General features: G+C 43.0%; 1 protein-coding gene across 2 annotated transcripts in view; it reads right to left on the reverse strand.

Moving 5' to 3' along the window:
• The window catches only part of ARHGEF6 (Rac/Cdc42 guanine nucleotide exchange factor 6), an 81023-nt gene that overhangs the window by 25781 nt on the left and 38194 nt on the right, over positions 1-17048 (reverse strand). For both annotated transcript variants that reach the window (XM_083486402.1, XM_083486403.1), the window contains 9 exons: positions 14131-14332; positions 11863-11933; positions 8665-8759; positions 7207-7302; positions 6338-6460; positions 5612-5750; positions 3883-3942; positions 1885-2031; positions 929-1015 (listed from right to left, as the gene is read on the reverse strand). In XM_083486402.1, the coding sequence (XP_083342528.1) occupies positions 929-1015; positions 1885-2031; positions 3883-3942; positions 5612-5750; positions 6338-6460; positions 7207-7302; positions 8665-8759; positions 11863-11933; positions 14131-14332 (1020 nt within the window). The remainder of the gene's footprint in view (positions 1-928; positions 1016-1884; positions 2032-3882; positions 3943-5611; positions 5751-6337; positions 6461-7206; positions 7303-8664; positions 8760-11862; positions 11934-14130; positions 14333-17048) is intronic.

The following is a 17048-nucleotide window of genomic DNA, read 5'->3' on the forward strand; positions in this document are numbered from 1 at the left end:
TCCGTAAGTATTTATACAAAATAAAAAATAAAAAGTTGCATTGCTCCTTGGAAAGATTGGCTTCATAAAGTCTGGAATTTGGCTACACTGTCAAAAATAACATCTAAGGATGAGAATTGCAAGTGAATATGGAAATAAATTTTGGGGAAACCGGTTGCCCCTTATACAATATTGTCAAGAAAATAATTTATTCCCGCAAAAGCAAATTCAAGTAGATTTTGAGGGGGTTCTTTTGGAAGAAATATTGTCATTTCATCTTAAGCCATACTTTACTGTAGAATATTATGATTTGAAGTATTTTTTTCTGGAGCAGTTTTGTTGATTATTGTTAATAATTGTCAAATGAATAGATTTCTTTTTTCTTAAGGCAAACCTACCTCATTTACATTTCCTGAACTAATAAGGAAACTAAAATGGAGCTCTCCTTTGAAATTTCATGCTGCTTTCTAAATTTTGTGATTCAGCTCCCCAGGCAAAGTGTGCGCACACACAAAAAAGCATATTCTGCTGCAAATAATGTACAAAACTACATTATTTCAGGGAAAGCTGTGTATATTAGGCAGCCTGCTTACAGAAAAAATTGCACCTGTTAGGACAAGTGCAAGCGCATCAATGTATGGGCATTTTTGTGCAGACTTTTTAAAAAGAACGCCATCTCTCTCACCACAAATTGTTGATGAAATGGACTGAACCAAATGTAAGGTTAGAAAAAATAAAGAGTAGAAAGTGAAATTGACAGAAATGTCCAACTCCAGGTGCAGCTATGAATGGCAGGGGTCAATTAGCAAAAAGGCTAGAAAAAGTCATAGGCCCCCCTCTGGTGGATTTTTTTTTGGGGGGGGGAGGACATGTGGCCATAATACACAGTTGTCCTTCCAAAAAAAAAAAAAAAGCCAAATTGCTGCAATCGCAAGAAGACACTACTCACCTGATACATAAATCCGCTCATCCGAGGACTGGCAGAGAGAATCAGCAGGACATTAGAAAACAACAAGAGGTATCTTTCTTCTTTTTCCTGAAACAAAAAAGAGAAATTTACACTGAGGCCCACCTGACTTAGGGCATATTGATTTTTTCAGTTTTCAAATTCCAGAAATGAGGAAAATGCTAAAAAGTTGTAACATGACTTGGGGATTCTAAAAGATATTTTGCTTAAATTAATATAATTTTGTTTTGACCGGCAAGTAAAATATGTGTAAAACTGCACAGAAATCATTAAAAAGATTGCCAAGTACTAGCAGTTATAAATTGATATTAATATTAATATTATCAATATTATTTAGCAATGGCCAGCATTTTCAGAAGGCAAAATTAAAATTATTCGGGTTTCCAAAAGCAGTTTGTGCTCTTCTTCATCAAAACATAGGTTTACCAAGCTAACTGTTCTCCAAAAACTTTAGGAGATTTGAATTCCTCACACCTAAAAACACATTTTTAAAGACTCCTCACTGTAGAAATTTGCAAACATAAAGTTTCACCACCCCTAAAATGGCACAGCCTGCTGCTACCTGAGTCTCACACCATCACAAGCCTGGGAAGGGGTTGAATTAGATATGCTGGAGAATTCTGCCAGAAATGTAAATGCGAGTGAAAATCCCCACAATCCTCTTGTTCATTTAAGGTCAGGGAAGGAAATCACAGAGGCAAACATGAGTGGTATTCACGGGTTGTCTTCTTCTTCTTCTTTTTTTAGTCTGCCCCTCTCACCTCCCCACTTCTCCCATATTGGACTTGAGATGTGTAAATGAGAGAAACCTCCTTTTTGGTGGAGCTGGGGGGAAGAGGGTCATACCAGGGCCCTTGACCACAGAGAACGGACAAAGAGGTGATGGAGATAAGTGTCCAGCCCTCGGGGTTTAGGATATTAAGTCCTGCTGCTCTCACCTCACTCCCTCCATACTGGACCAAGGCTTGTGACATATACAGGACGTTGCCCATTGATTTTATGTCTTCGCCCTCCCATCCCTGGATAGCCTCTGACAGGATCTGGAGCTCAAGCTGTTTCCTCTTCCTCATCTCCTGACACTGGGACTGCCAAGAGAGAAAAGAAAGGCTTTGGTTACAGATCAGAGGGCAAGCATAAAGAGCAAGGCAAAACACAAACCCCCGTTTTTCTTCCCTCTCCCCAAAAAAACACAAAGAAATGGGAGGAGAGGGAATAGATTTCTGGTTCTGGATGCCTCACTTAAGAACTAAGGGATGGCAACAAAGGTGGTTCGTGGCTCCAGTGGCAGCTAGACAAAATAGCAACGTTCTGCCTCATGTATCAGAGTCAATAGGCCTCTGTTGGTTGCTAGGAATCGCAAGGGATTCAGGTCCTTCTTGTGGGTTTCCCATTTGGGCATCTGGTTGGCCACTGAGAGAACAGGGTGCAAGACCAGATCTCCCCGTTATACTGACCCAGCAGGGCTCTTCAGGTGTTCTTATGGTTAGCAGCGGCTCTCTGGGGTCTCAGGCAGAAGAGAAGGATCTTTCCTGCTCTTTCTTTGCGGAAATGTAGGGGGTTGAACCAGGGACCTTGTGCAGGAGAAGCACAGCAATGCCCCCACTCCCCAGCCGTCTGAGCTAACTCAACGCCTCTTTTCTTTCCTGTTTTCAACCAACATCCACCTCCTTCTTTGCACCCAGCTTCAGAAGTCTCCTGCCCACCTTCCCACCACAACATGTGCTTCTTCTCTGATGAGGTTATCCAGACTGGGCTACAGTGAAGGCAGCGGAAGAGGCAAGAGAAAGAACCTTTGCTTTCCTAAGAACAGAAGATCGAGCTTTGAGTGGGGTAAGAGTGCCCCCATGTGGAGAGTTTAAATCCCCGCTTTTAAATCTCTACAGCTTCTGAATTTATGTGAATGAACATTCCTAGGAAAATGCACGGGGGTGGGATTCAAAGGGGCACTCCTTACACATACTAGGGGTGGAAATGTCTGTACTGGGGGCCAGATGTGGCCCTCGCTGTCAGATTCTCCCCAGGCCACACTCCCTCCCCAGCAACCTCTCTGTAAGACACAGCCCTCACTTCATATGCTTCTTCAATATTTTTCTGCCTAGCTGGAATGTGCCCTGAACTCCAATAACTTGCTTGCCTGGATGGATGATAGAGGTGTTGGTGGGGGTAGAAAGGAGCATGCCATGGAAAGGTAAAATGTGCATTTGTTGCTCTGCCCATTATTGTCTACAGCCCCCCTCCCACCACTGGCACGTGGCCCCAGGGAGGTCGCACAGAAGTGAACTGGGCCCTTGGGTGGGTTCCTTACTCCTATCCCATACAAATAGTGAATTCGTTCTACAAGCATAGACCCACATCAGGGCACCATCCATGCGTAAGTCAGAGGAAGGATTAGGAAGACCCAAGGTTTGCAAAAATAAAAATAAAAATATTAAATATTATAATGGTCAATGCAGACCTTTATGTGTTGCCTTTCAAACAGATCATCTTATTTTCTGTGCAAAAGAATGGGCAGACGATTTGATATGCTCCAATATATTATTTCAGAGTAGCTTAACTTGTGTTTTCCTTGTACGTAGCAGAACTTGCAACCACCTTCTTGAAACTGAAGCACCTGGTTTTTCCCCAGTTTCCCTAAATGCTGAGCTTTGGAACACACAGAACAATCTGTTCTCTGTGTTCTTCCTGTGCACATTCTCCAGAGTGACCCTAGGAGCCAATCCTCAGCGGCTGACTCACCTCCTTCCACTTTGATTGGCTGCAGGGTGAGAAGACACCTTCTCAGTGGCTGAAAAACTCCCCTTTCATGCTGAATGGGCAGACATTGGAGACGGGACCCCGCTGCAGAAATAGTCTTGGGTTTTTGACCCTCCATTATCCCCCTAGGTTGCTCCACTCCTGGTGATGTGTGGCTCACAGAGCCTGCTTCCAAGACTTACCACAAGAGACTTGAAGGAGGTGATTGCTCTCAAGACATCTTCGTGGTCCGGATGAGCTTCCTAGGAAAAGAGAAGCTTTAGCGAGTGCAAAAGGGCAGGTATATCTAAGTGTGTGTGTGTGTGTGAGAGAGAGAGAGAGAGAGAGAGAGTCAAAGTGCAGCAGATCAAGGGGGCGTATATTAAGACCCATTCTTATTTTTTGGAATAATTTATATACTGAATTTTACCCCAAGATATTTAGGCAGTTTACAGCCATCTAAAACTGGGGTGGGGCGGTTCAGGACTTGTGGGATGGGTTTTAATGGATAAGAGAGGATATATTAATTGCAATTATCTCTCCAGGTGTCCTCATCTATAGGTTGGACGGTTTCAAAATCCCATCTTTGGCAGCAAAAGTAAAAGCATAGGAATTAGACTTTAAAATCTTGTTTTGAGCAAGTCCAGTTAACGAAGTAAGCTGGCTCTCTCTTTCTTAGACACCGCTTAACACAGAGCTAGGCAACAACCTGTAAACTAAGTTTAAAAATATGATTTACTTACTTTATAATCATGCATTGGTTTGCCCAATAGTAGCCATAAAAACTATGCAGACAAGGTATTTATATTTACTGCATAACCAGCTTCAGGCATGTGCCTAAAGCTGGGGCAAGTGGAGCCATGTCTGCATCCATCACTGGTCAAAGGAAGAGAGAGAGGGAAGAAGTTTGATTATAGAATTGTAGAGTTGGAAGGGACCACAGGGGTCATCTAGTCCAACCCCCTGCAATGCAGGAAAGTTTCACACTACCTGGGGCTCAAACCCACAACCCTGAGAGCCTCATGTTCTACCAACTGAGCTATCCCAGCTCTTCCTTCCTCTGCAGATGAGGAGGGGAAATGACATCACAGAGAACCCTCTCTACCCATTGCATTTCTATGGTCTGAGTAGCTGCCTCTCAGCAATACAGCTCTGTGGTCTGAGCCACTTCTCATGCTTGCAAGAGCATGCATCAGTTATGTTTTGCTGCTAATCTTCCACAGGGCTGGGCTTCAGATTCCTCCAAGCCTCTCTACCAGCCCTGCTGTGTCACCTCCTGAAGCACTTTTGCTTGACTGGAATGTGCCTTGGACTCTGAAACTGCTTTTTTACTTGCCTGAATGGGAGCATAGAGAGCTTGAGAGAGAGTGTATGCAGAAACCAGCCTACTGTATACAAAGAGAACCTTCATTTCTCTGCCTGCTTTTGCCTCTGGACCTACCTGGTGCCCAGAAGGTAAGGTGAAACAAGACAAGCAAGTATTTGAGGCCTGAAGTTGGCTTACTCGTGTCAGCAAGAGCTGCAAATAAAAATCCACAGAGCAGGGGTGGACAACCTGTGGCCCTTGGTCTAATTTCACATGGGTGGCAATGAGGGGAAAGTGGGGGGGGGGGAGGCAGAAAGAAAAGATTCCTGCATGGCAGGAGATTGGACTAGATGACCCTTGGGTCCCTTCCAACTCTACAATTTTATGAAAAGGAGAAAGAGGAGTTGAAGGAAGAGTAAAGGAGTGTGGCCACTTTGCCTTTGGCTCTGCGCATTTTCATCATGTGGCCTCTGACTTACAATCCCCTGGGGAATGTGGTCTTTGAATGGCTGACCATACCCTGCTGTTGGGAGTTGGCCAAAAGTACCAGGGACATGATTGCTCAGAGGGCGCAAACAAACCCTTCTTTTGCTAGCAGGTATGCCTCTCCCAGCCACTGAACTCACCTCCATGTGCCTCTCAAGCTCTTGCAGAAGGATGATGTATTTATCCAGTCGTGTGAATGGTTTGCTGAGGTTTGTGGTTAAGGTCAGTATCCCTGGGCAGGGGGCTCCCTGAATCTCCATGAACTTCTCCAGCTCATCACTGGAAGACAGGTGCACACAAAAAACATACTGAACAAGATGGACTCTTGCTCTGAAACAACATGGCAGCTCTTAGGGTCTCTAGCTGGCAGCATTTTGAATGGCACTTTTAAAACAAAATAAAATGTTTATGAGTTTAAAAATATACTGTAATTCCCAGATCTGGTAACTTATTGTTGCTACACGTAGATAAGCAATCAACATAAATATCATACCTTATAATATTATTTAATCACACCTAATCAGCAACAAGGTAATAGAGGAATAACAGGATGTGCCAAAATAAAAAAAACTTATTCCAGTAGCACCTTAGAATCCAACTAAGTTTGTTATTGGTATGAGCTTTTGTGTGCATGCACACTTCTTCAGATACCATCTATGGTATTGTTTCGACTACGGCAGACCAACACGGCTACCTACCTGTAACTAGGATGTGCCAAGTTTAACTTGCCTTTTCATATTCTCCATAATTCAGGATTTTAGAGTTCCTGGATTGCACAGGGCAGAAGGGGGGATTTAAAAGGGAAGGAGGAAGAGGAAGAAGACAGGGAGCGAGAAAAGCTAATAGAATAGTATTTTAATTTTTACCTGTGCTGAGTCAAGACGTTGACTGCAGAAGGGTGGTTAGCACAATAGGTGAGGTACAGAGACCTGAACTGGGGCATCAAGCTTATGAAGCAACTCCCCACTTTTTGCTGGTGCTCTGGGAGCCTGCAGGTAATATACAAGGGAAGGGTTTCAGAGCAGGCTTCTGTGCAATGGTTAAGGGAACGGGGAGTTGGTCAGGAGGTCATGTCTTGCACCTCAGTCAGGAGCTCACCTGGTTAGCAAAGCGCAATCTCCCAAGTTCAAGCCCTTGCCTACACCATGCATATGAGCAAGCAAGGCCAAGAATTTGCTAAAGGTCACAGAATCTTTCCAAAGACAAGAAAGCATTTGGTAATCAGGTTTTCTTATATCTAAGCAAGGGTCAAGCAATCACTTCCATTTCCCCCATAACCTTAAATTCAGTTTTCCATATTTCAGCTTATATTTTTTTAAAAAGATCCCCCGAAAGATATGTCAGCGTGTTAAGTTTACATTTCGCCTGGTAGATATAGTTTTGTGCACAATTCTGCCAAGTGTGCACCTCCTTGTGTGCGATTTCCCCTAGAATAAAGCACTTATGGATGGGATTTTCATGAATGCATGCATCCAACATTTTTTGGTTGGAGAACTGAGTTGGAAAATTCAGAGAAGTGAGAATTTTAAAAGGCTGGCAGTACTTTGGGTTGTGCATTGCTCTGGCAAGTGTGGCTTAGCCAGGCTCACATTAAAAGCTGAACTGATATGAATTTCTCCCTCTTCACTACATATATTCCAACTGGACAATCCTTTCCTCTTGACCCCACCCCTCCCAATTAGCAGGCTTCAAAGAAATGGGAAACATTTGCCTGAATGCAATGTCAAGCACTTACTGAGAACATTCTTCCAGCACCTGGTTGAGAGTTTGCTGAAAGGTGCAGATTTCATCCACATTTCCAAGTAAAGATGCAATATCCATGGCACTCAGCCTAGAAGAATTCAAATACCAAGACAGTGGGCAAATAAAATCTGCTCATTAAAAAGGACTGAAGGAATATGGCACTTTCATTTCATGTAATAGGAAGCTTCCATTGGGCATGGGCAGAAAAACCTTTTAGGGTCCACAGGCTGAATCCTTATCAGAATTGGCCTTGTGGGTCAAATTTGGCAGGCGGGTGAAGCCACGCACATTGTCAAAATCCTATGCAGGGTTCCCAACCATTTGCAGACTAATTTGTCTCAATTTTGGGAGCACTGAGGACAGAAGCTACAGGAACCAGGAGACACTGGAGAAGAAGGAGAAGACAAGGAAGAAGAAGAGGAGGAAGAGGAGGAGTAGGAGTTTAGATTTGATATCCCACTTTATCACTATCCTAAGGAGTCTCAAAGCAGCTAACATTCTCCTTTTCCTTCTTCCCCCAAACAAACACTCTGTGAGGTGAGTGGGGCTGAGAGACTTCAAAGAAGTGTGACTGGCCCAAGGTCACCCAGCAGCTGCATGTGGAGGAGCAGAGACGCGAACCCAGTTCACCAGATTACAAGTCTACCACTCTTAACCACTACACCACACTGGCTCTCCACTGGAGGTTGGAAGCGGGTGTATGGGAAGGTTTGCAGAGTCCACTCTGCACTGGTCCTTTCAATCTTGGGCATTGGACATTGGATCAGCATGGGGAGGCTTCAAGGAGCATCACTGGGAGGAAAAAGCAGTTTCTTCCCCTCCTTGCGCTCCTGCTACCTTGTTCTGTTTCAGCAACAAGCAATCAAGAGGCTATTTTGAGCTCCTGATTGTCCCTTTGAAGCCTTGCCCTTACCCACTCCACCCCTGACATCACACATGACACCTGTCATAGGGTGCATGGGTGGGCTTTCCTAAAATGGGGAGGCATGGTGGGTCAAGTCCAGTCCAAGGGTCAGAGGCTGCCCAGCCCTGAAATAGACTGTGATCATATCAGTTACAGTGTTTTGATCACCAACAACCTGTTCCTCAATTTCCACAACACACTTGAATTTTGAGTGTATATCACTCCTCCTTTAATAAGACTCTTTTGTCCATTTTCAGGATAAGCTTAAGTAATGGAAAAGAAATATAACATTTAAAATGAACCTTTAAAATCTGTGAGTAGGGTGTTTAAAAGTTTTAAAGCTGTGTCCATCACTAATGGCTTTTGGATTCAGAGATGCACATTCAGGTAAAAATATATTTTAAAGAGTCAAGTCTAACCAGCGACAGGCTTTGGAGCTGGGGAAATCTAAATAGTAAATAACCGTTCAAGAATTTGTACTAATCAAGGATTAATCTCTACCCATCTTAACAGAAGACATCAACTCAATAGCAAGTTGGATCTTACTTGTCATAGGACTGGAGAGGTCTCAGGTACGTTCCCAGAAGCATCTGCAGCTCCTTGGCATAGTCCCGTTCTGTTTCCAGAATATTCTGAAGTACCTGTAGCAAGTGAGGGTGTGTGTGTAAGAAAGAGAGGGGGGGTGTTTTGAAAACACACACACACACACACACAGAGAGAGAGAGAGAGAGAGAGAGAGAGAGAGAGAGAGAGATATGTATCAACCTTATCAGGGGCTCATCCACCTGGGCAGGTAGCCCACCTAGGAGAAGGGAAACTCTGGTCCTAAACCTCCACTGCCTTGTGAGATATAGTCAGGACAAGAAATCTACACAAATCCAGAATGGAGACCCTAAGATGGTTGGGTGGTGCCTTGCATGCCTCCTTCATCAACTCCTGCAGCCAAGCGGGTGCAAACGCCTTGCTCTGCTTTCCTTTGGACCATATCAGCAAGGCCAAAGGGGAGGTCTTGTCCTCTGGGCAGCCCAGGACCTCCAGACACACTGACCAGGATTGCACCCCAGAAAAGTCATTTGGTGCTGCTAACACAGCAGTTTGACTTCACCCCTGGAGGCGTACTCCGTTGTCTCTCGAGACAGATGGATGCTAACAACTACCAGGAGATGCCAGGGATTAAATCTTGGGGCATTCTGCATGCAAAGCAGATGTTCTGCCACTTTCCTACATTTCCCCATGAGACCAGCATATCATGCATGAAGGACTTTGCTTTTGGGAAGCTTCTGGGTTTGAACCTGGATTTATTTATTGCATTTAAGATGGATGATTTTAAAAAAGGAAAAGACACAGCAGCTGCTGGAGTGGGAGGTGGGAAGGTGATAACCATGGGGTGTGGAGGGAGAATTTAACCCTTTCCTGCCTGCTGTGGTCTTTCTTCAGAAGCTATAATTTTCCTTCTCTCTCATAATCCCCATAAAGCGGCATTCAGAGGCAGAATCACCTCTGGCAGTGGTGGTGGAACACAGGCATCATGGCTAGCAGCCCCTGACAGCCTCCTTTTCCATGGATTTGTACAATCCTCTTTTCAAGCCATCCAAGTTGGTGGCCCTCACCATCTCCTGGAAGAGCCAGTTCCATAGTTTAACTATGCAGTGCATGGATAAGTGCTTTATTTTCTCTGTCCTCAATCTCCCAACATCCAGCTTCCTTGGGTGTCCACAAGATCTAGTGTTGAGGGAGAGGACTGAATTCTGCAGGCTGAGCACCTAATTACTGCGCCATAAAGCCTGCAGCTCCGATGAAGGAACCAGCTGAAGCCAAGGTGCTAACATCAGGGCCAGAATTTTCCAGGGATCAGATGCTGTCCGTAAGCCAACTCTGTGCCCCTTGCATGCTATGGCAATCACTCCATAGTTTAAAAAGGCACTGGTCATTGGTAAACAAAAGGATATGCAGAATCTTCCCCACTATTCAATCCCTGCTCTCACAATCCGGCTCAATCTCTACTTCTGTGAGGACACGGTGGAGGAGCTGAGTTGTTCTCTATAATGAAACAGGGCAAGTGGATATTCCAGCTGCAGAGATCATGAGGATCAGGTCTTGTAAGGAGTTTCAGAAGTCTAAGATTGGCATCCTTTATTGATTATTTCTAATAACAAAATATTTTTTGGCATACGCTGTAGGAACACATTTAACTTCAGGCATGGCTGTTGGTGCACCCATCTCACATGGCAGGATCTTAGGCTGCACACACAACATGTATTTAAAGCTCATTCTTTCCTGCAAAGAATATTGGGAAGTGTAGTTTTCCCCTACAGAGCTACAATTTCCAGCACTATGCAAAAAAATGCAGCACTTAGTTAGGACCCAATGTCCATTCCTCTCTTCGGTTTCTGTTCAAAGGACTCTGCTTGTGCTGGAAACACCAAGCCAGGGAATTCAACACAACGATACAGATCTATTTTAAATGCCAATGTATTCTGCCTCCTGGTTCTCGAGGCCCACTCTGTTCTAAGTCTGGAGCATTTTCCTACCCCATTAGTGTCACATCCTGTGTGTCAAACTCAGCCACATAGCACCAAGATGTCTTAATGGTAGGTCAAGCAGATTTAGAGAGAAAGGAAGGGTAAGCAGAGACATACAAAATGACCTCATTAAATGGGAGCCCTGGGGCAGATCGCTGGGGTAGCCAAACTTGCTAGCTTCTGCCCAGATGGCTGCTTGCCAGCATTTCTCAGTGAACTTCAGATTTCAAAGGGAAGATCAGGTTCCCCTGCCCCAATATTTAACACACATGGACAGGCTGTGACACTGTGCTTGTGCAGCCAGTAGACTGCCTCAGTCTGCCTTCCATGCTCCAGGTCATCGAGTAGCTGGATATAGGAAGGGGTTAATTTCCTTCACTAATGATCATATTTACAGGATATGACTGTGTGATGATTTTATGTATGATATCATTATGTGATATCATATTATGAGTGTGTGATTGTGTATTATGATTGTGTGATATTATGATTTTATATTATGATTATGTGATAATATTATATATGTGTGTGTGTATGATATTATATATATAAATATTCAGCAGGAGCATGTGGTTCAGACTTTGCTCCACTCTTAAATCATTCTGCGCATGGCAGAATGCTTTTGTAAATGCCTCCAGGGGGAGCTCTCACGTCTGGTCACTTCCAGACTGTGGTGATCTTGGGATTCAGTCACATCCAGGCAAATTTAGATGAAGCAATCAATGCTCATTCAATGGCCCTGTGCAACAAAACCTGTTTCCCCTTGGAAAACTGGACCTTTTGCAGGAAGGAAAGTGGTGAGGAAAATGCACTAGAAGGTAGGGTAACAGTTGCTTGATGCATCGTCGTCTAACCTCCTCCCCGCAAACAGGTCAGAATGAACACTCAGTAAATAATTCCCTCGAAAGGTTTTTTGGTACTTCTCTAAATCTTGTGGCAAAGCATATAATGCATCTTAAAAATAAAGAAATAAATATTTACATATTTTTTATTTACTTTATGTATAAATGATGACAGCAAATGTTCAAATGCCTTGAGGGAAATATGCCCCCATTTGGAACTCTTAGTAACTTCTCTGGTTCAAATGAGAATATCATAAGACCTCAAGGACTATACCTGCAGTCTTCCAAACAACAACAATAACAACAACTCCCCTGTGAATAATAAGAGTAATAATTCTAATTAATAGTACTGAGTGATAATGGGGACTTAACGAACTTACCACAGCATAGTAATTTTTGGTGAGCTGAGGGCTTTCAACTGCTTTCAAAGCTTTTGGAGAAAGTGGTTTATCTGGAAGAGAAGCAGTGGGAATTGTTATTCTGTCAGGTGATGGTGAGAAGAGATGGCATCTCAAGCAAAATTTAAACAACTGTGCAGGCAAGAAACAGATTGCAATTGCCAGACTGTAGTAGTGACTGATGTTGACAATAGGTCCTTTCATTAAAGCCAGCAAACCACAATTTTTTTAAACCACCCAGTACAACCCTGGTGTACCAGGGTGACTCTCACATTTGTAAAACTGGCCATATTCCAGCTACACAAAAGCCAGAGGTTTTTACATTTGCAACCTGTTAGCGTGACAGAACCCAATCTTTGGAACTCCCTGCCTATTGACATGAGGTGGGTGCCTTCACTGTTTACTTTTCAATTCCTGTTAAGACTTTTGTTTAGGAAAGCCTCTCCAAACATGTAGAATGCTGACATGTGCCTTAATTTGGTTTTTAGTTTATCATTGGATTTTATTATTTTTGAAGGTTGTTACATTGTTGTTTTTAGCTGAGAATTTCGTTGTTCTATTCTTTTTGTAAACCACTTTGAGGTTGGGTTTTTACAATCAAGCTGTGTGTAACTTTTATGAAATAAATAAATCTCAACCCTCCCCCTGCCCATCTCTCATCCAAGCAAGGAAGCAAATAAACAAAACAAACAAACAAAACAGCAACAGCAACAATAATAATTTTATTATTTATACCCTGCCCATCTGGCTGGGTTTCCACAGCCACTCTGGGTGGCTCCCAACACAACACTAAAAACAGAATAAAACTTCAAACATTAAAAACTTATCTAAACAGGGCTGCCTTCAAAGCTTTTCTAAAAGTTAAACAAAATAAAACAAACAGAAGGCATTATTTAAGGGCACATTCCAGCCAGGCAAAAGCAGTTGTAGAGAATGCAGAGCAAGGCTGTTAAGCCATGTGGCCTGGAAAAAGTAACGAGAGCTTTGTTTAGCCCCAGGTCTGAGCTTATCCGTTTCGGATTTACTTGCTCCTTTTATTTCCTTATTTGTATCCATACTTGTATCTGTTCGATTGCAATGTTATTACCGTATATATTACATTGCCATTTTTTTAAAGCATTGCTGTAAGGACAGCTCCCTGCCCCGAAGAGCTTGCAACCCAGTGTTAGAAACCTAATGCATAAAGAGCCTATGGTTTGTTTGCCCAGAGAACAAGGCAGAAGTGAAAGCAGCAATGAGCAGAGCCATCTGATTTCCCCCCAAGGTCACACTCTGCCTCTATTTATTGCTCATTCCCTTGCAGTGCTTCCTGGCTCCATAAGAGGGCAGCCCCTGTGGCACTTCCCAGATGACCCTAGAAGCAGGACAGTGGCAAGCCAGCCTTTGAGCCCCAGGACATCCCAGGATGCCAAGAGAGATGACCATCATATGACAGCCATGCTGGAACAGATCAAAGCCTGTCTTGGAGACGTTGTCCTTGTGGGCGGGAGTATGATCACCATCTCAGTAAGAGCTTTGCTGACCTGATGCAAGGAACACATGACTCGATGGCTGTAATGATAAACTTGGGGCTGTTTGGCTTATTTCCTTAAAACTGGGTGACAAACCCAAATGGTCCATTTTGGAACAGGAACAAGGAAGCATTCTCTGCTCCTTACAGTGACAGACTGAAAAATATGAAAGCACAGCCGGGGGCCTGGAACAAGATCCTTAAATCGATATCATCACCATCCCAATTTCAACGAACATACAAAGAGGCTAGACCATATGAAGGTTCCGGTCTTATTGAGATATAGGCAGCCACACAGTTTAATGTAGGAATGTAGAATCTGTGGCCCTGCAGATATTGCTGAACTACAACTCACATCATCCTTGGCTAGGTATGGAGGTGAAATTTGGTCTGCCACAGATTTTAATGCAAACCTTCCTGATTTGTACCTATCAAAACAACATGGGAACTGGAACACAGCCATCCTTTGGTATTTGCAGTTTTTCCACATTTTGTGATACAGTTCTACAAGCACTGTGCACAAAAGGCACACAATAGGGGGAAGTGTGCTCTAAAAATCATATAGTAGGGAAAACAGCAAAAAAAATAAAAAATGCATTTCATTTATTAATCTTACATCCTGCCCATCCAAATGAATCATATTGGGGGCAGCTGCTTACAAAAAGTATGCAACCCCATAAGCGGAAGAAGAAAAAGAGTAACAGTTAATATTAATACCAATTAATAATAGGTTCTCTTACCAGTAGATTTAATTTCTCTGACGTAGTTACTGGGGAACCAGCCTGTCTTCCCATTAAGGGTCCCCTCCCACCAGCCTCCTTCCTCGACCCGGGTGACGTTAATGATGTCGCCTTTGTTGATTGACAGCTCGTCTTCATTGGTCTGCTTAAACTGGAATCGGACCTTGACCAACATCTGGTGATTGCCATTTTCAGTCATCTCCTAATGCACAGGAACATCAAGATAAATGATGATGGAAACAAACAAACAAACAAACAAACAAACAAACAAACAAACAAGGAAATAAATGCCAAGGCTGCTTCTCAGCACTGCTGAAGGGTAACTCTTTGTTGTCAAGGAGAACATTAACAGCGGCTTCTACAGCTCTGGATATCTAATCACACCAATCTAGCATCTAGGCAGCTATTCCCAGGTCTGCGCTCTACGGAGCACCTGCAGCAGCAGGGGGCCACACACTCCTTCCACCAGCATGGAAGCTGCCGCTGTGCTTTCCTCTTCAATTCCCTCCTGGTTCTGGGAGACAAGAGTGCAAGAAAGGGCGGAAAAGCATCCAGCCCTTCACTTGCCCAACCTGCCTCTTCTTCCTCTTCCTCCAGTGCTGCACCCTACAGCTCTGAAGCTTCTCCTGTCTGTGACTTTTTCCTCCTGGCTGATACACTTCCCCACAAATCCATAGTCCATACTCCAGCCCCGTGCACACAGCATCCTGCCAGCCCCTGACAATAAGTTCTGTATGTTCTGGGTAGGCAAGTCATTGCGGTCGGGGAAAATAAAATCATAGAATCATAGAGTTGGAAGGGACCATGAGGTTCATGGAGTCCAACCCCCTGCAATGCAGAAATCTTTCGCCTAACCATGGGGCTCGAACCTGCAACCTGAGATTAAGAGTCTCGTGCTCTACTGACTGAGCCATCTCAGGTTCCTCAGCTTTTAAGCAGCATTTTTTACTCTCAAAAGTGCTCTGCAGAAATGATGGATGTCAGAAGAGCCTTGCCAGATCAGGAAGCATCCTGTTCTTGCAGTCGACATCCTAAGGGGGCAACCACAGGCAGGATTTGAGCTCAGCAACAACACTCCCCATTTTTTTTTTTTTTTATAAAATTTTTATTGATTTTACAACATTTTTAAGAAAAACAAACAAACACTAAAAATGACAAACATACACGTATAATTTCAAACATATTTTCATAAACCTCTTTTTTTGGACTTCCCCATACCCCCCCTCTCTGCATCCCAATGTCCATAATTCAACTAGCAACTCCCAATTGTTACTTTCCAATCTCTATCATCTTAGTCCTCTTTTATAGTCTAACCTTGTATCCCTGTACCCTTTTGCTTCTGGAAACCACAACATTTTAGCATTCATTAAGTTTATAGTAGTCCTTAAGATAGCTTTTAAATTTTTTCCACTCTTCTTCCACCGTCTCTTTTCGTTGGTCACGGATTCTGCCTGTCATCTCGGCCAGTGTCCTATAGTCCATCACTTTCATCTGCCATTCTTCCACAGTGGGTAAATCTTGTGTCTTCCAATACTTTGCGATGAGTATTCTTGCTGCTGTTGTGGCATACATAAAAAAAATTCTATCTTTCTTTGTCACCAATTGGCCGACAATGCCCAAGAGAAAGGCCTCTGGTTTTTTAGGAAAGGTACATTTAAGTACCTTTTTCATTTCATTGTAGATCATTTCCCAGAAGGCCTTAATCTTCGGGCATGTCCACCAAAGGTGATAAAAGGTACCTTCAGTCTCTTTACACTTCCAACATTTATTATCGGGCAAATGATAGATTTTTGCCAGCTTGACTGGGGTCATGTACCACCTGTATACCATTTTCATGATGTTTTCCTTTAAGGCATTACATGCCGTAAATTTAATACCGGTGTTCCATAACCATTCCCAGTCAGCTGACATAATGTTATGTCCAACATCCTGAGCCCACTTAATCATAGCCGATTTAACTGTTTCATCCTGTGTGTTCCATTTCAACAGCAAGTTGTACATTCTAGATAAATTCTTAGTATTGGGTTCTAACAGTTCGGTTTCTAATTTTGATTTTTCCACCTGGAAACCGATTTTCCTGTCCTGTTTAAAAAATTCCATTATTTGACGATATTGGAACCAATTTTCTACTTTATGCTTCAATTTCTCCTGACTTTGTAGTTTGAACTTATCTCCATCCTGTTCTAAAATCTCCCAATACTTCGGCCATCCGACCTCCATATTGAGTTTCTTCACTGCTTTAGCCTCCACTGGTGACACCCATCTAGGGGTTTTATTTTCCAATAGATCTTTATATCTTATCCAAACATTAAACAATGCTTTTCTAACAATATGATTTTTAAAGGCACTGTTAACTTTATCATACCAAAGATATGCATGCCAACCAAAAGCATTATTAAAACCTTCCAGATCCAAGATGTCCGTGTTCTCGAGGAGCATCCATTCTTTCAGCCAGCAAAAAGCTGCTGCCTCATAGTACAATTTTAGGTCCGGCAGGGCAAAACCCCCTCTTTCTTTAGCATCTGTCAATATCTTAAATTTAATTCGGGGCTTTTTGCCCTGCCAGACAAATTTCGAAATGTCTTTGTGCCACCTCTTAAAACATTCCATCTTGTCAAGAATCTGCAAGGTCTGAAACAAAAATAACATTCTAGGCAATACATTCATCTTAATTACTGCAATTCGGCCTAACATTGACAATTTCAAATTTGACCATATTTCTAGATCTTTTTTAATTTCTGACCAACATTTTTCATAGTTGTCCTTATACAAATTCACATTCTTAGATGTTAAGTAAACCCCTAGGTATTTCACCTTCTTTACCACAGTCAAACCTGTTTCCTCTTGAAATTTCTCCTTTTCCATATCTGTTAAGTTTTTCCCTAAAACTTTAGTTTTTTGCTTGTTCAACTTAAATC

The sequence above is a fragment of the Podarcis liolepis genome (genome assembly GCF_965112155.1).
Source record: "Podarcis liolepis genome assembly, chromosome: Z".
NCBI lineage: Eukaryota > Metazoa > Chordata > Lepidosauria > Squamata > Lacertidae > Podarcis > Podarcis liolepis.